The 19,780-nt window shown below is 40.6% G+C and overlaps 1 protein-coding gene across 1 annotated transcript in view; it reads right to left on the bottom strand.

Moving 5' to 3' along the window:
- LOC140739979 (protein-lysine 6-oxidase-like) overlaps nucleotides 1-18,716 on the bottom strand; it is a 30,140-nt gene extending 11,424 nt beyond the window's left edge. Inside the window, exons 1-4 of the mRNA XM_073068708.1 lie at nucleotides 18,020-18,716; nucleotides 15,725-15,833; nucleotides 5,673-5,810; nucleotides 3,478-3,634 (exon numbers count right to left, since the gene is read on the bottom strand). Coding sequence (XP_072924809.1) covers nucleotides 3,478-3,634; nucleotides 5,673-5,810; nucleotides 15,725-15,833; nucleotides 18,020-18,617 — 1,002 coding nt within the window. The 5' untranslated portion in view covers nucleotides 18,618-18,716. The remainder of the gene's footprint in view (nucleotides 1-3,477; nucleotides 3,635-5,672; nucleotides 5,811-15,724; nucleotides 15,834-18,019) is intronic.
- Nucleotides 18,717-19,780: the final 1,064 nt, after the last annotated feature.

Raw genomic sequence — 19,780 nt, 5'->3', positions numbered from 1 at the left:
ATGCACTGCTGGCGGCAGTGGTGGAAGTGGATTCAATAAGGCCTTTTAAGAGCCTCTTAGATAGGTACATGGAGCTTAGAAAAATAGAGGGCTATGCGCTAGGGGAATTCTAGGCAGTCTCTAGAGTAGGTTACATGGTTGGCACAATATTGTGGGCCAAAGGGCCTGTAATGTGCTATAAACTTCTATGTTCTATGTTCTAAGAAAGGAGGCAGGGAAACCAGACAGCCTGGGTTCCCATGTTCCTGATTATTATCCAACATGGTTCCCTTTTTGAAACTATGTGGGTCTGTATCTATATGCAAACAATGGGGTTCAGAGGGAAAATAAATCAGCCATGATTGAATGGCAGAGCAGACTCAATGGGCCAAATTGCCTCAATCTGATAGTATGTCTTATGTTCTTATATTTTGGGTGAGAATTGAATCAGGTTTGACCTTAATTACTTCCAAAGTCCACCAACTGTTTCCAGAGTCCAAGTTTATTCATGAAGGATGACCAAATGATGAAATACTGATAACCTTTCAACAGTACCGCACATCAAACAGCAACTTAAAGAAATGTGAACTGAAACAGTTGATTGAGTGAGTGGTAAGGAATTCAGGGAACACTATTAGTGAAAAGTGGCTGTCATCCAGGTGTAGGTTAGAAAAGCTTCACTTGGAGTCTGTGACCCATACTTGGAAAATTAGTGAAGGTTTCTAATTACCTTCCACATAGCACAAACTTAACCCCTTTGTCACAACAATGTCTCCAACAAGAAAAATACCAGCAATCCAAAAACAATTGGTGTAATTCTACAGTGGATAATTATACATAGAGACACAGCTTATTCCAAATGAAGCTGCAGTATGCCTAATATTCCACATTTTCCCATTAAACTGCAAGGATTTTCCATTATAAGCACAGAATGATATGGCAGAGGAGGACTTCTATTTTTGTGTGAGCAGGAGATTTTAGAAAATGAACTGCATTCCCTGCCTCTTTAGTCTAAGATCTTTTTCCCCCAATAATATATCCAATTTCTTTTTGAAAGTTATCGTACAATCTGCCTCTATCAGTAGATAGATCTGCTTTCTGGATCACTACATAAATCAATACCTCCTCGTCTGCCTTCTGGTTCATTTGCCAATGTTTTTATTCTTGTAAAGGAGCTGAATGCCACTGTAGATATAAATCAATTTTCTTTGTTACCTAAGTCCAATTGGTAAGTTGTTTTATCTAGTTTTTATGGTAACATAGAGACTGTATTCTGAGTAAGAAGATCTGCATATAGTCCTCATTGCTCCATCAGTGGACTAGCCATCATTCAAATGGTCCATAAAGGCTACGGCAAAGAAAGTGGGGAAACTGATGCCATCAGGTAACAATATGTGATTATCACTTCACAAACCAGAGAAAATCTGCAGATGCTGGAAGTCCAAGCAACACACATAAGATGCTGGGGGAACTCAGCAGGCCAGGCTACATCTATGGAAAAGAGTACAGTTGACATTTCAGGCTGAGACCCTTCAGCAAGACTCGAGAAAAAAAAAGATGAAGAGTCAGTATAAGAAGGTGGGGGAAGGGGAGGAAGAAACACAAGGTGATATGAGAAAATGGGAGGGGGGAAAGGTGAAGAAAAAAGCTGGGAAGTTGGTTGGTGAAAAAGATGCAGGGTTGGAGAAGGGGGAATCTGACAGGAGAGGACAGAAGGCCGTGGAAGAAAGAAAAGGGGGAGGAGCACCAGAGGGAGGTGATGGGCGGGTAAGATGAGAGAAGGAAATGGGAATGAGGAATGGTGAAAGTGCGGGGGGGCATTACTAATGCCATCAGATTGGAAGCTACCCAGGTGGAATATAAGGTGTTGCTCCTCCGACCTGAGTGTAACCTCATTGTGACAGTGGAGGAGGCCACAGACTGACATGTTGGAATGGGAATGGGAAGTGGAATTAAAATGGGTGGCCACTGGGAGATCCTGTTTTTTTGGCAGACAGAGCTTAGGTGCTCGGTGACCTGATCCATTTCTGACACCTCCGTCCCCTTTCTCGATATCTCTGTCTTTGTCTCTGGAGACAGCTTATCTATTGATGTCTACTATAAACCCACGGACTCTCACAGCTACCTAGACTATACCTCCTCCTACCCTGTTACTTGTAAAAATGCCATCCCCTCCTCTCAATTCCTCCATCTGCGCTGCATCTGCTCTCAGAATGAGGCTTTTCATTCCAGAACTAAGGAGATGCCCTCCTTCTTCAAAGAAAAGGGCTTCCCTTCCTCCATTATCAATGCTGCCCTCAACCACAGCTGTTTCATTTCATGTACGTCTACCTCACCCCATCTTTCCACCAGCCCACCAGAGATAACATTCCTCTTGTCCTCACCTACCACCCCACCAGCCTTTGTATCCAGCACACAATTCTCCGTAACTTCCTACAATCCCAACAGGATACCACCATCAAGCACATCTTCCCCCCTCTGCCACTGTCTGCTTTCCACAGGGATCGGTCCCTACACTACTCCTTTGTCCATTCATCCCTCCCCACTGAGCTCCCTCCTGGCACTTACCCTTGCAAGCAGAACAAGTGCTACACCTGCCCCCACACCTCCTCCCTCACTACCGTTCTGGGCTCCAAACAGTCCTTCCAGGTGAGGCAACACTTCCCCTGTGAGTCTGTTGGGGTCATCTACTGTATCCGGTGCTTCCAGTGTGGCCTCCTGCATACTGGTGAGACCGCTTCACTTAGCACCTAAGCTCCATCTGCCAGAAAAAGCGGGATCTCCCAATGGCCAGCCATTTTAATTTTAATTCCACTTCCCATTCCCATTCCTCCACTGTCACAATGAGGCCACACTCAGGTTGGAGGAGCAACTCCTTATACTCCTCCTGGGTAGCCTCCAAACTGATGGCATGAACATCAATTTCACGAACTTCCGATAATGCCCCCCCTTCACCATTCCCCATTCCCATTTCCGTTGCTCATCTGATCTCCTTACCTTCCCATCACCTCCCTCAGGTGCTCCTCTCCCTTTTCTTTCTTCTATGGCCTTCTGTCCTCTCCTATTAGATTCCCCCTTCTCCAACCCTGAAAAAGTGCAAATTAACTTCCTAGCTCTTTACTTCACCCCTCCGCCCCCAATAACTTTGTGTTTCTTCCTCCCCTCCCCCCACCTTCTTACTCTGACTCGTCATCCTTTTTTCCCAGTCCTGATGAAGAGTCTTGGCCTGAAATGTCAATTGTTCTCTTTTCCATATATGCACACTGCCTGCTGAGATCTTCTGGCATGTATGTATGTATATATATATAAAAATGTTCTCTCTCTCTCTCTCTCTCACTCTCTCTCTCACTCTCTCTCTCACTCTCTCTCTCTCTCTCACTCTCTCTCTCTCTCTAGGCCAGAAGAAGATAATGGTTCCATAACCAGAAGTTTAATAAGTTTCCCATTGTTGGAGTGTCTCCAAACCACACCACCCAACAAGTCACTGCATCATTTTACCTGAGTATGGGCTGTACATGCATATCTCCTTTGAATGCCAGGGTCACACATCGTATCTTCTAGACAGAAGCTAGCTTTGTGTCCTTCAGCTACTTTTCTCTGTGACATCGCCTCTAACAGATCATAATGGCTGAACTGATCCATGCTGTGATAGTGCCTGAAGTGAAAAAAATTCAATAACAAAAACTTGCCTTCGTGGGCCCTCTTTAATATGGAAAACAACGTGAGCTGATTACAGAAAGGTTAGAGCAGTACAGGACAATGATTTAAACAAAACAGAAAACAAAATGTTATACAGTTACAAAAGATATTAGAGCAGAAGCTTGCTCAAAGATGCATAAAATCCAAGGCCATGTGATGCATAATGCAGTTAATAATAAAATGACAACTACATGCAGATATGCAATAGGATGGTCAAATGGGATCATGGATGAAACATAAAGTAAGACATGAGTCATGAAGGAGCATACCACTCGCTTGATTCTTGTTACAACTGACTACAGAACCATTAACCTCCTGAGAAGAAAATGTGATTAATATATGCTGATTTTGTTCAAAGTGTGTAAAAGTTTAATACAATCTTAATCCCTCCTTAAACATTGTTCCAGGACAGAATGGACTAGCATCAGCACCTACCTGAATGTGTATTCCTAAACCTTCCTCAATTTTTGATCAGTCATTGTTCTATCAGGGATGATTCCTATCAATGACAGAGACATTTCTCTACAATTTTGTCACTAGATCATAGCTAAGGTTCAAAATGATGGAATTCCATTAAAATTTTAAATAATAGAATGGTTTAGTAAAACACTTATTTAATTTAACTCAAATTAAATTCTTTGCTCATCATTCACCATGTTAGCAATCTAGTGAAATTTAGTGGTAATGGGATAGTAGTGCCTCACCATTACATTTTAAAGCAGACAACCATATTTCTGTGCACTTAGAGAAACGCAAAATTGAAATCTCCTCAAAGTTTTGCATTTTTCAGAAATCCATGAGAAATAAGGCTTGTCATCTCTCCAGTACCTTCTTGGCTTTGCTGTTCATGTGAATACCAATGCTTTTTTTCAGAGCTCAATGTTTGCCGATTCATAACTCAAGGAAGGTCATATTTCTTCTCAAATGTTTAAATATGGGAATGCCAAAATTCTTGATTGAACACACAATGCAGGTCTGCTTGGCAACAATGGTGTATTTGGTCCCAATGAATAAATTTTGATTTACCCTGGGTGCACTACTTAACTGGAATCACCTGCAGTTACACAGTATTCCATTGTGGATACAGGAAGTAGTAAAGAGAATGATTCAAGTGAACATTAGACAGTGGATTCTTAAGTAACATGTGGCTCAACAAATATTGACTATCAAATTATCTCCCAACCCAGAATGTCCTACTCTCCTGCCTATAGAAATACATGAGTTAATAATGAAATGGGAACATTTATTGATTTCCAGAGGAATTTGTAGAAAACATTGAAATGAAAACTCCAGTAAAATATCACCAATAAGACAATCAGAATTTTATGTGACCACATAGCTAGTTTGAAATCCAGCCTATGCAGGACAATTTTAGTGGCATCACTGACAGTACTGCTAAAATGTTCAGCTAGAGGAGACTATCCAAGATGAGTCACTCCATCAATTAAAAAAAAGTCAGCCAGATGTTTTACCATATTATAGAAGTATGAGATCTTCCTGAAAACAGCAAGTGGCCACACTGTCAAGTAGGATGTTCTGTGAAGCAGCAGGAGTATTTATAATTGTAACCAGGACCAGTGAGCACTGTTGTTCTGCAAATTTGTTGCTGAGCATCTGCTGTTAGACTGTCTGACTGTGGGTTTATAAGGAAGCTAGAATCTCACCCCATTCTCTCTCTGTCCTCTCCTGGTCATGAAAATGTGAAAAGAGAGACTCCGATGTAGCAAAGCTATGCAGCAACATTAGAAAAGGTTCTACTGATGCCACTCATCTTTTTATAATGCATAATTTATGAATAATTTTTACTGTATTGTGTAAACAAAATCTTGTTTGGTAAAAGCTCTTAATAAAATAGTACAATAGTAATGGCAGCCCAAAGGATTCAGTTTTACCATAAGCCCAAGCATCAGTTGAAAAGGCTAAGATCGTCATGTGTAGCTCACACAAGTGATTACTTCCCTGTGTAGGAAATAGCTCACATACAACGTACTTACTGGTGACAACTGTGCCATTCCCAGGTGTGGCGTGGCCTGTTGGGGAGGAAATCAGCAGTTCCTTGATTCTTGACCCTTTGGGGGAACCTTAGGAGTACCCTAATGCTGAGGTCATTCACTCTGGGACTGTATGCAGACCTAAAGCAAAAAGACAGACATGCTTTAAGCTTAGAATTATTTCCAAAGAATAACTGTTATTTCAGTATGATAAATTTGAGCCAAGTATTTGAAAATCATCTTGTTTCTCTACATAATTATACATAGCTGAAAAGGCAATAGTTGTTTAAGAACAGAAATGCAGCCAGCTGCAAACATATCCAGATGTAGACATACAGAAAAAAAGCAAAGATTTTTGTGGTTTGAGGTCTTACCTTTGCTATTGAAAGTGGATTGTAAATTTAAGCATCAGCATTAAAGTAAATGAAAGACAAGATATTTCAATTCGTTAATGAGAATCTCAACATCCATGTCAGAAGTTAGCAAACATACCTGGGTTAAACATTTGGAGCATGAGTCAAATCACCTAATTTGGAAGTTGTTGGGTGCCATTCAAATCAATGGATTGAAACTTATAGTGACCTCCACTAAGAGAACCTAAATTGGTGATTTAAAACTATTTGGGTGGTGAATTTGTCACTGAACTGGAGGGGGACTAACATCCTTGTGGGTAGATTTGCTAGTGTTGCTCCAGGGGTTTTAAACTAGATTTGCAGGGGGAGGGTAATCAGAATGTTAGAGCAGATAGTGAGGTGGAGGAGGATAAAAATCATGCAAGGACTGCACATATAGACAGAAATCAAAGGTTTGTACGTGATTGAAATGTTCTCAGGTGCATCTATTTCAATGCAATGAGAATTGTAGGTAAGGCAGATGAGTTTAGGGCTTGGATTGGTACATGGGATTACAACATTATTGCTATTAGTGAGACTTGGTTGCAGGAGGGGCAGGACTGGCAGCTTAATGTTCCAGGGTTCCATTGTTTCAGACGTGATAGAGGTGGAGAGATGAAAGGGGGAGGAGTGGCACTACTAGTCATGAAAAATATCACAGCTGTGCATAGTCAGGACAGCCTGAAGGGATTGTCTACAGAGGCCATATGGGTAAGGCTGAGGAACGGGAAAGGTGTGACCACACTAATAGGGTTGTATTATAGACCGCCCAATAGTCAGAGAGAATTGGAGGAGCAAATCTGTAGAGAGATAACAGACCAATGTAAGAAACAGAAAGGTGTAATAGTAGGGGATTTTAACTTTTCACATGTTGACTGGGACTCCCACACCATGAAAGGGCTAGATGGCTTGGAGTTTGTTGAATGTGTTCAGGAAAGTTTTCTAAATCAATATATAGAGGTACCTACGAGAGAGGATGCAATACTTTATCTCCTATTAGGAACCAAACAGGTCAGGTGACTATGTGTAGGTGAACATTTTGGGTCCAGTGACCATAATGTCATTAGTTTCAAGTTAATTATGGATAAGGATAGGTCTGGTCCTCGAGTTGAGTTTCTAAACTGGAAAAGGGCCAACTTTGTGGAAATGTGAAAGGATCTAGGAAGAGTGGATTGGGATAAGTTGTTTTCTGACAAGGATGTGTTCAGTAAGTGCAAGGCCTTCAAAGGCAAAATTTTGAGACCACAGAGTTTGCATGTTCCTGCCAGGATTAAAGGCAAAGTTAACAGGGATAGGGAACCTTGGTTTTCAAGGGATATTGGCGATCTGGTTAAGAAAAAGAGAGAGGTGTATAGCAGGTATAGGCAACAAGGAGCAAATGAGGTATTTGAAGAGTATAGAAAATGTAAGAAAATACTAAAGAAGGAAATCAGGAAGGCAAAAAGAAGACATGAGGTTGCCTTGGCAGATAATGTGAAGGTAAACCCGAAGGGTTTTTACAAGTATATTAAGAGTAAAAGGATAGTAAGGGACAAAATTGGTCCCCTAGAAGATCAGAGTGGTCATCTATGTGTGGAGCCTCATGAGATGGGGGAGATCTTAAACAGATTTTTTGCATCAGTATTTACTCAGGGAATTGGCATAGCATATATGGAAGGAAGGGAAACAAGCAGTAGTGTCATAGAGGTTTACAAAATTATGAGGGGTATAGACAGAGTTAATGCGAGTGGGCTCTTTCCACTTAGATTAGGAGAGATAAATATGAGAGGACCTGGCTTTAGGGTGAAAGGGGAAAGGTTTAGGGGGAACATTAGGGGGAACTTCTTCACTCAGAGAGTGGTGGGAGTGTGGAACGAGCTGCCATCTGACGTGGTAAATGTGGGCTCACTCTTAAGTTTTAAGAATAAATTGGATAGATACGTGGATGGGAGAGGTCTGGAGGGTTATGAACTGGGTGCAGGTCAATGGGACTAGTGGAATAAAGTTTTGGCATGGATTAGAAGGGCCAAATGGCCTGTTTTCTGTGCTGTAGTGTTCTATGGTTCTTTGATTCTAATAAATATTTGTGCTGAGTTACGTAATTTAAGCCAAATAAAACTGAAACATTTACACAGTGCCACTCATTGATGGCTGCACAAATTCCATAAAGTGATTTGGCTGATAAACTGTCATTATTAGGTAAGAGAAGATCCAGTAAATTGATTTATTATTTTCACTGTACAGAGGTACAGTGAAAAATCTTGTTTTGCTCACCAAAGATCATTTCATCACATCTGTTATTGAAGTAGTAAAGGGAATACAATAGCAGACTGCAGAATAAACTGTTACAGTTACAGAGAAAGTCATAGAGTCATAGAAAAGTACTGCACTGAAAGAAGCCCTTCAGCCCATCTAGTCCATGTCAAGCCATTTAAACCATCTACTCCCATCGCCCTGCACTGGGACCATAGCCCTCCAAAGTGCGAGTGCAGAGAAACAACAAAGTACAAGAACATGACGAAATAGATTGCGAGGACAAAAGTCCATCCTATCACGCAAGAGGTCTGTTCAAAAGCCATATAACGGTGCATAGAAATTGTCCTTGAACCTGGTACGTTCTTTCAGTAACAGGTGTCCTCTGCCTAGTGGGAGGGGGAGAAGAGAAAAGATCCAGAATAGGGGGTATCTTTGATTATATTGGATACTTTTTATTTTATTTATTTATTGAGATACAGCACGGAATAGGGGCCCTTCAAGCCACGCTGCCCAGCATAAAGTTTAGATAGAGCCCATGGTGGGGGGTGGGGGGGAGAGGGAAGCTGGTTTATGTGATGTGCTGAGCTGTGTCTACGACCCCCGCAATTTCCTGCAGACTTGGGCAGAGCAGTTTCCTACAAAGGAATACAGGAATGTATAAAAATTGGTGCAAGTCAGCAGGGATTTGTGGAATTTCCTTAACCTTCTAAGGAAGTCAAAGTCAAATCCAAGTTTATTGTCATACGCAACTACAGTACATGTATGCACAGATATAATGAAAAATTTACTTTCAGCAGTATCACAGGCACATAGAATCAGATAAGCAGCATACACAATAATATCTTAAATTAAACCTAAATTATACACATTTTTATTTAAAAAAGAACACGAATAAAACAAAATATGACGTCAGTTTGTTAAACTGTCGTAACAAGTGTTTCTGTATTTATTCGGGTGCTTGCACACTTTCTTGGCCTTGGTGTCTATATGTTTGAACCAGTTCAGGCTATTGCTGATGTTTACGCCCAGAAAACTGAAGGTCTCAACCACTTGACCTCAACACCATTGATGTAAGCAGGGGAGGAAAAGGTTTGGCCCTCTAACGTTACTTCTAAGGTATTATATGCAAAGTAGCCCTTAACCTGAGAAGATAGTTCCCAACAACCTCAACAACAATTTTACTCTGGTTTTGGCTCTACTAAGTGGCAGCAATATCTCACTTAACCTGCAGTACTGACTGAAGTTAGACACACGCCTGACATCAGTCCTGTGAAGTAATGCACCTTGTAAGAAGCAGAATGTAGGCATGAATCATTGCAATGTGCATATAAAATACTTGGATCGAATTTTTAGTACTAGTATTAAAAATGCTGAAACATTGCTCAAGAAATATTCTCTGAAATGGTAAGTTTGCACCTGTCTCTATAGATGTTGCCTGAGCTGCTGGGAATTTCCAATGTTCTGACATTTTTTTAGAAATTTATGGAATATTGTTCTGCTGCAACCATGTACTGCACAGGGCCTACTAGACTATGTAAAGGAAGTTTCACTCTGTATCCTGTGCTTCACCTGATGTCCTTGGTGAGATGGAGCAGAGAAGAATCCAACTCATACTGTACCTGACCTCAGAGTATTTGCTGCTAACACAAGGTGCACGGTTTGAGAAAATGACCCAAGCCCTAACAAGTTTTACTGAAGTGAGCTTGAAGAAGTGCATGACAGTTATTTGAATAGGTACAGAATTAAGTTGGTTGAGCTCAAAGCTTATATTTTTTTTCAAGAACCATTCACGTGTTACATTGAACTCAATGCTAGCAAGACCAAAGGATTGATTGTAGACTTTGAGAAGGGGAAGTTGGGAGAACATACATCAACCCTCATTGAGGGGATCAGCAGTGGAAAGGGCAAACAGTTTCAAGTTCCTGAGCGTCAACATCTTAGAGGATCTATCCTAGCCCAATACATTGATACAATCATGATGAAAGCAGACTAGTGGCTGTACTTAATTAGGATTCTGAGGATATTTGTTATTGTCACCAAAGACTCTGGCATATTTCTACAGTTGTACCATGGAGAGCACTCTGACTGTTTGCATCAGTGTCTGGCATGGAGTCTCCAATGCACAGAATCATAAGAGGCTTCAGACTCAGCCAGCTCCATAAGGGCACAAGCCTCCCCACCCACAGGAAATATTAAAAAGACAGTGCCTCTAGGAAGCGGCATCCATTATAAAGATCCCTTACCATCTGGGAAATGCTCTCTTCTAATTACTGCCATCAGGGAGGGGGTACAGACACCTGAAGACCCACATTAAATACTTTAGGTATAGTTTCTTCCCCTCTATCATCAGATTCCTGAGTGGTCCATGAACTCATGAACAGTACCTTGTTATTCTTTGTTTGCACTCTTTTTTATTATAACTTATAGTAGTTTGTTATGCATGTGCTATAGTGCTGCCAGAAACCAACAAATTTCATGATTTATGTCAATAACAATAAACCTAATTCTGAAAGAAAAATTCTTGTTAATACAGCAACATCCAGTAATAGCCGTATTTACCTTCCCCATATTCAACCAAAACTGGCAGAAATTGCAGTTTGGAATGGAATGTTGGCCAGAATATTTTTCAATTGAGATGTTAAATTGAGTCCCTGTCTGGACTTCAGGTGGATATAAAGATCTCAATACAAGGAAGAGGAAATCTGTCCTTTGCTGAGGTCAACATTATCACTGAGCTAACACCATAATTATCATAGCTTTCATCGTTTTTTTGTGTTTCCTTGCTGTGTGCAATTTAGTGACTACGTTTCCCAAATCACAGCAGTTGATTGGCTTGGAAGTATTTTGAGGAAATCCTGAAATTATAAAAGGTGCCTCAGCAGGAATTTAAAGCAGAGCTCAGTAGCTTCAAAGCTACCTCATTTCTTACCTCCCTATCAATTTTGCTGATCTCTTGCACAGTGAAGCTTGGTTCATTACATAGCAAAGAAGTGTAACTGTGATACAGGAAGTACTGGTAATTATGTTTCTCATGAGCAAAGATTTTAGGAATGTAGTATATAAGGCACCATAATTTGTGGCTGACTGCTTGTTGATTTCTACTTCAATAGCCTTGGATCACTTTGGGCCAAGTCTGATTCATGAAAGGAAATTGCCAATGGCCAAATCAAACGTAATTTTACTTTTCAAAACCTCACTAAAAGCAATTAAAGAGGTTGGGCATCCAAAATTGAATGTGATAAGTGAACAATGATGAGGCAACACTTTCTTAAAAGAAAACATGCCTAATCTCCAGCATTGCTGTTACACAATGAAATGTTCTTCTTTCTATTGCTGCCTTTCCTAAACTACCTTGATATGATACAGGACCAGTCCATGTGTAAACTTAGGTAGGTATTTGTCATGTATTGAACTACAAACGTTTGTACATAGTAAACACACTAACTGTGATCCCTTCCCACTGACCCCACCCACCCAACTCTAAACCAACTCGTTCCTCTCAGTCCACCTGAAACCTCACAAGGAGACTTCCACCAAAGTTTGGAATTGGACCTTATGCATCCTCATCTCATTTCAGTTATGCTGCTGCCAGCGTATTGCTTACTGCCATCTTTGTTAAAATAAATAATTGTAAAATATTGGGATAAATTTGATACTATGTTTGATTCAGTATTTTGTTTGTTGTGGGTTTTCAGCATTAAGATGGTATTGTGAAATGGATCAGCCAATAGGAATGTGTAATTCCTTTGATAATTTCCCTTATTTCAGCACTCTGTTATTTGATAAGGAATACAACATTCCTTTAAGGGATGCAAAGGATTCAGGGGAAAAGTAGGGCTGTACAATTTGATAGCTCCTTCATAGGATATCTATTGTAGAAATTTTAGGCCAAGTAGTTTTTTTTTGTTTGAGTTACATAAATTCTCTTCTATTATCATTTCCATTAAATTACTATTTAAAGGTTCAGCTCAGATTTAACATTACTGTTGTAATGTTAGCTCTTCTAAGTAGAAGTTTGCTTTTTTTTAGTCCAAAGCAGAAAATTCTGAATTGCAAACTGAAATAATTCCTTGGAATGTAAAGAGGACCAGGCGAAAACAGGGCATAATGAAGAAAACACAATTCATAAAATTTATTTCTTTCATATGTGAGATTTGGCCCAGTTAGTACAAAGCGATCCAAAACTTCTGAAGTACGAATTAGCAAGCAGTCTTAAACAACCAGCCATGCAATGTGAAGTCTTCTAGATTACGTTCCTAAAATCTTTGCTCAGAAGAAACAATTACTAACTACTCCTGTGTCTCCTGCTCTTACAATTTTTCAGCTGCTTGAAGAGAGAGACGGCAGAGTGTGAGGTATCAGTAACTGTAAATAGGTAAGGAGAAATGAAACTACTATGGCTGTTCTGATACTATTGCAATTTGTTTTAAAGCCAAGAAGAAAGCACTCATTATAATTTCCCTAGGCACCTATGAAATACTTGGAACGTCTATTGCCGTAATATCGGAAAATATCACTAAACTGCACACAGCACAGACTTACAAACGACAATGAGATTTATAATGATTAATTGACTTTAGTCATGCCATTTGAATGATAACTGGCAACATGGGCACAAGAAGAACATCCTGACTCTAAACTTCATCTCTATATCCACCAGAAGGAGTCTCAATTTAATGTGTGATGAGGGTGGGTGGGGGGGAGGAGGGGAGGTGAACTAGTGAGGGATCAAATTCAGACGTGGTTCCCTACACAGTTGAATAGTTAATCAATACTCACCATCTAGGTCTGCACATATTCAAGACAGGGACTGGACCTGTACCACATCAAAGTTTAGAAAAACACAGCACAAGAAAGGAAACAATGTTTTATCACACAACATCACTTCTAGAGATCACTGCATATTTTCTTAAAAAGATCATTGCTTCATCACAGCTCATGGACCTCACTTTTCAAGCTTGATACCCAACCTCTTTAATTGCCCTGAGAAAGGTTTGGAAAAGGAGACTCAGATTTGGTTTGGCTGTGAGGCATGTAGCTGCCATCAATCCTAGTTCACAATACTCAGCTGTGTTGGCCAGTGCCAAAGCAAAATACCAGCTATGCACACTTCATGCCAATCATAACTGCCAATTCTCGATGCAATAGCTGCCACATAGCCAGACAGATGTTCCTTATGTTGTTGCCACACCAGCCAACAATTTTTCTTCTCTTTATTTTGTCCCTTACTGGGCCATATTCCTTTCATTCCTGGACCTCCTCCAAACCTTCTTTCAATCTGTTCAATACATCATAACTGTTCTTTCAGTCTTTCCCCTATCCATGCACAGGAGAAGAAGGAAGTAAAGACAAGTGGGGAAAGTGAGGGGAGATGTTATTAGAATTTATTTTCTTCAACAATACATTGATCAATGTAATAAAAAACAAGGAAGAAAGAAAATACTGTCACAGGATGTACAAGTACATACATTTTAAATTATTCATATAATAGTGTTTAGTGTTTATTTAAAAATTGCAGTATTCCACTAATAATGTCCATGATAGATTTTGCTTTTCTGCATTGGGCAACAGATGGAAGCAGGTGGGCAGTGAGAGCTGAGGTACTATGGGTTACCAACCCACTATAATGTTTTATGCTATGAAGATATATCTCAAAAGATTCAGTGTGGCACCATTTATACTGTATTTATTTTTATTTTCTTATTAATATCATAACGTATATAGGATAAAGGAAAAAGGCTGCTCAAACAAGAGAAATTTCCCTGTTTAGTCCTTCATTTTAGACAGTTACGTTTTTTCAGTTTTCCTTGTAGTTGATTTACATTGTAACAACAGAACAACACCTGCCCAGTTAGAGTTTTCTGTACTCTAATGAGCATTCTAATATATCTGAATAAATTGTTTCAAACTTAGTAAATCAAGTGCATTTTTGAAAGAATATGTTATAGCAAATTACATGAAGGCAAACAATTTATGGGTGGTTGTGTCAGGGCGCTGAAGCAGGGACCCAATTGCAGACCAAGTACCATGCACACTGTGATATAAATCCAGAGGGACAACAAAGTCGACGTCAAAGTTTAGGCAGAGATCAAAAATTCCAGAGATATCCAAAAACCAGAATCGGGAAACAGGCAGTATCAATATTCGGACGGACAGAGTTCAGATACGAATGCTGGAAAGGCTCAGGAAAACTCACTGGCACAATCTGGCAACAAACAGGTGAAAACACAGGACTATAATACATTGAGCAATAAACAGAGAGGCAGATGAAAGGTGGAGCACAATGAGACAGAAGTGGCAGCAAAGCAGGTAAAAATGAGAAACAGGTGAGAGGCGGAGTACTCAGTGATACAGGGGCCAGAATAGAGCAGGAGCATCAAAACAAACAAGAACACGTGGCAATACAAAACCCCAGACTGACGGCTAGGGGGAAAACACACAAAAAGACAAAGTTCAACTGGAGCTACTGGTAGGTTGAGAGGGTGGGGAGAGAATTGAGGAAATGGAGAGCTGTGTAGAGCCACAAGTTCCAAGAGATTTCTGCAGTGTTACTAACCATTGGTTGACCAAAGATATTTTCCTCAACTAAATGTTTAAAATATAACAATTATGATCAACTCTGACAACAATGTTTAATCTACTTCCTACTTTCAAACTATATACAAAATATTTAATGCAAGGGACATTTGAATAATTACAAGGTTCAACCCAACTTGAAACTGTCTATAGATGAAAGACAGTACTGAAATTATATAAATAAAATCTAAAACCCAAGCTCCCCTAATTCACTATAAGGTTTAGTTGCATATTTTTTAAATCTGTGGCTTGAACATCACACTGGTCCTTCACAACAGTGATGAAAAATTATGGGAAGAAATTACATCAACTCTAGCATTTGAACATTCAAATAACAAAAATATGCTTTAAGGAGGAGAAACTAAAATAAATATATACAATAGGCTACACAATACCATAAGTCTTGTAGTTTAAGTTATTTTATTTTAGAGATGCAGCATAGAACAGGCCCTTCTGGCCTAACAGCCTACACCACCCAGCAACCCTTCTATTTAACCCTGGCCTGATCACAGGGCAATTTACATTCACCAATAACCTACAACTGGTATATCTTTGGACTGTGGGATGAAGTCAGAGCAGCCAGAGGAAATCCATTTGCTCAGGGGAAGAACATAACAACTTTTTTAAAGAGGACAATGGAATTGTACTCTGAATTCCAACACTCCAAGCTGTAATAGCATCGCACTAACTGCTATACTACCGTGGCATATGCAGATAAAATGTTTGCATTCTGTATCTCAACAGATCACAAGCACTCCCTAAAGGATCTGAATAAGATTTATATCTGTGATGTCTGATCATTATTGTGACCACAAGATCCAATAGTTCATTACCATAATTGGTAGATAATACCTTGAGAGGCAATTTTCTTCAGCTGCGCACTTCAGTGCATACATATGCACCCTTTGGATATATATAGAAGCTTGAATATAATAGGGATCAGGAACTAAGTCAGGAAGTCCTGGAAAAGAAGTAGAAACATTTTTTGTAATTACTTTAATCAATTGTATTTTGATATCACCAGCTGCCAGATACACCACTGGCATCACTGTGAGGTTTCAGTGTGGCCATCAGGCCACAGAAGGATTTGACCAATATCTGATGTGAATTCTTCAATTAGGTTCTTAACAAAAATACACAACTCTTGTGTTCCGGTGTGCAAACAGTTAATTCTGGGGTGTTATGATCCAACCTTGTGTATGGATTCAAGCCCAATAAGGAGAATGAGAGAGAAGATCTTATGATTCAGCTAATAGTTTTCATAAAGTCTCACACCTTAGCAATATCTTAACAGTTTCCTGGAAGTTTATTGTAAGTCAATGAGATGTGTAGAACAATAGATAGCTGACTAAGAATCATGTAATTTTGTTGTCTGGTAAACTAAATACACCAGTAACAAATCACTTCTTTACTCCAACATAGCACATACCATTCTGACTCCTAACCAACTGTCTTACCGTAACACACACACACAAAAACAGATTATCGGCTCATTCGCTTTGTTGTTTTTGTGAGATCAGTTTAATTTATCAGATCAACTGGATATGGAATACTTCATTCTGTATGGTATGACTCATTCAGACTGCTGTTGCATTCAATGTGCTAGGAATGTCAGTGCTGAGCCAAATGTCCTCAGTAATAACCTGATTTCATGAATGAAAGAGAATGTGTTATTCTTAAGTAATTGGAGAGCTTAGTTAAACCTAAATGCATACATGATTATATAAGTGATGAGATATTAATGAAAATGAAATTGTTAATTTTATAAGTTGAATGTATCTATCACTGGCCCTGTCCATTTCAGACAGAAAATAACCAATTATGCATAATGAAGCCCTTACTGTGTTCAAACCAATAAGTGGTTGGCATATAGGACAGAGTAGCCCGGTAATGCCATTCTGTTAATTCTGTTCTCGATCCTTTAAGGAGATTGTGATATGTATTTCTCATTCACCAATGATACCTGTATAGCATATTCTTCTCCCTCAAAGCTCCCTACCTTGTCCTATTTCTCTCTACAAAAGAGAGACTTCATGCTGAAGCTACAGGTTTACATCAGCTGGGAGACTGCATCTTAAACGTGGCAACATTCAAAGCCAAGGCAGAAACATTCCGTCAGTCATTATGCAGCATAACTTCAGTGGATGAAGTTGAACAGTGAAGGAAAGCAGAAATCCTCCATCTGATTTATTTTGTAATTTTTATTTGGCCTACAATTCATGGGTCCAATTGTTGTCCACCTACAAGCAACATCAAGCCTGGGGGTTGAAATTGGGACCATCTCCAACTATGTGACCTGTCACACCAAAGATCATTTGTCCCACAACCACAAGGTAATCCAAAAAGCATCATCAAGCAGCTATAGTATGCTTTTGTGTTTATTGAAGGAAAGAATTCAAGCCATGATGACAGAGAGAGATGAACCTGTGCCAGAATTATGTGAATTCTAACTACTGGCACAATAATCATAGTGAGATGTTACAAGAACAGTCAGTCCCGTGATATGTATATCGCACGCAAACCAGACAACCTTCCTGACACCAATAATGATTCATATCACTGAACAGTTCACTCTCCGCTTAGAACTTTGAAGTATCACTGTCCACTACTCTTGTAAATCGGCCAGTATCCTGCAACATTCACTTTGTTCACCTCTGCACAGATGCTACCCAACCGACTGAATATTTCTAGTACGTTAATTATGCATCGCCAATTGTCTTTAATGAACTGTACCGTCCACTTTGAAACAATTCGATTCCCATTCCACTACTGAGACAAGATGTAAATCGAAATTGTCTAAATTGTGCCAAGAAAGAGAATAATCCCCATTCTGGAGAGGAGGGGTTAGGATGCATGGTGGGCGAGGTGCAAAACCAGCGGTGATGGATCCGCTATCAACATATGTCAATCAATTCTCACTCCATTAAAGTCCATGAAGCCCGGTGTGGCTTCGGGGTGCGAGCCCTAAGCAAATTATTAGAGGACACTAGGGGACGGAGTTTTACTTCGGCAGGTCAGAGCGACTGCAAAAAAAAAATCCTCTTCATTGCGAATCCCTTGATATTTGATTTCCTCCATTTGCTCAAAGTGCAATGAACACCCCTTCCCCATTCCCATCCTCACCGCACATCGACAGGAGGAACTCACCATTCTGGAAGTATCTGGTCCCATAGCCCATCCTCCTCCGGGTCCCAGGCCAGGAAGACCGTGAAGACGAAGAATAGACATTGTAAAACACGCTGTTAGCGTTTTCGAAGGGATTCCGCGGATCGTCTGACTGTATTTCGGACGACCTGCCAGCACTTGCCACCCGTACCCCCGGTGAGACGAGGCTGTAGCCGGTCCGGGGATTGTGTCCACCCCGAGGGATTCCCTGCGTTAAATTGACAGCCCGGGATCCCTGAAAGTGGCGGGATGTGGTCGTTCTCCCCGGGCGCTGTGGATACAGCCGCGGCTCAGGAATGATCCCAGATGGGACGGCGTTGACAGGGTAGCGAGCTGGAACCCGGCTGCTTCTCTGCGGGATCTCGACATTGCTGCTCAGGTAGATGCTCTGCTGCCCCGCTCCGCTGAGGCGAGTGGGTTGTCGGTAAGCCGGGCCGCTGTTCAATAAGCTGTACACATGCCCGTTATTCTCCCACTGAATTATCTGTCTCCACAACCCATTCGGGTCCACTTGTCCCTCCACACAACTCCTCTCACTGCTCAAAATCCAACAGCAACAAACTACAAGGATATTTCTCATTGTCCTTCACCCAAGTAGAAAAAAAAAGTCTGAATCAAAAATAATTGTGATATTTCAGTCGGGACGCTGATCTCGCTACCACCTGCACTTCACAGTGGAAGAGGGCAGTCAGCTTAAATAAATGTTTCCGTATCTTACTTTAAGTTTGCTCGGGCTGAAGGGCTCTGATAGTTTAACCCTTTGAACACGAGCCTAAATTAGCAACGACCGCCCCGGTGGAAAATGAGCTCATTGCATCCACTCTCTCCCATCAGAGTTCTGAAGTGGAGTTTACTCACATCTTAAAGTTTAAGTTTTAGACAGAAATATCAAAGCTCAAGGTTTGATGTTGATCGAATATTGATTTTGGTGTAACATACTGTATTTTAATAAAACAGGCTTACATCGGCGTCGACCCAAAACGGCGCTGTCCACCTCCCCTCAACCACCACCCCCCACCCCCACACCACACACATACACACAGATGCTGCCAGACGCGATGATTTCCTCCGGAGTCCAACATGTGCGGTCTCTTGTGTCTCTATTTGTTTTTGTTCGGAATTGCAATAAAATTAAATCTAATGCAAAATCTTACTTCCTTTAATAACTGGCTGCCCAATGCAACCTTCTCAACCCCATTTTATATCGAAGCGTAATGATCCTCCGGTAATATTGAAGTACCAGCGAAAATGCTGGAAATGTTCAGCAGATCGGGCAGTAGCGGCAGAGAGGCAAGTCTAGGTTAATGAAACTGTCCTTAGCTCCACCACTGCTGAGTTCGGGTTTTATTGCAGAGCTCCAGCAACTGTAGTATTTTATCTCGTGCACTGCCTGACCTCAGGGTTGCCACCGTTTTGCCGGCCTTGCCCTTGGGGACAAGTTTGATTGTTCAGAACCATCCCCGAATGGCAGAGCCTTGCGGTGTCTGTGTGTCAATTTCTCATCACTACAATGAATACCCCTGCCACAATATCAATGGATATTGTCCGTCTTAAGGCAAAGGTAGCCATCAATATTCCCTGATAAAAGAACTAGAAGCAGGAATAGCCCTCTGAACCTGCTCTACCATTCAACAAGTTCTTGGCTGATCTAATTCTAGCAACACTCATTAAATGCTGAGCTCCTCCAGCATTTTGTGTGTGTTGCTCAGATTTCCAGCATCTTCAGATTTTCTCTTGTTTCTA

The sequence above is a fragment of the Hemitrygon akajei genome, chromosome 16 (genome assembly GCF_048418815.1).
Source record: "Hemitrygon akajei chromosome 16, sHemAka1.3, whole genome shotgun sequence".
NCBI classification, from domain to species: domain Eukaryota; kingdom Metazoa; phylum Chordata; class Chondrichthyes; order Myliobatiformes; family Dasyatidae; genus Hemitrygon; species Hemitrygon akajei.
This window is presented reverse-complemented; position numbering and strand designations above follow the sequence as displayed.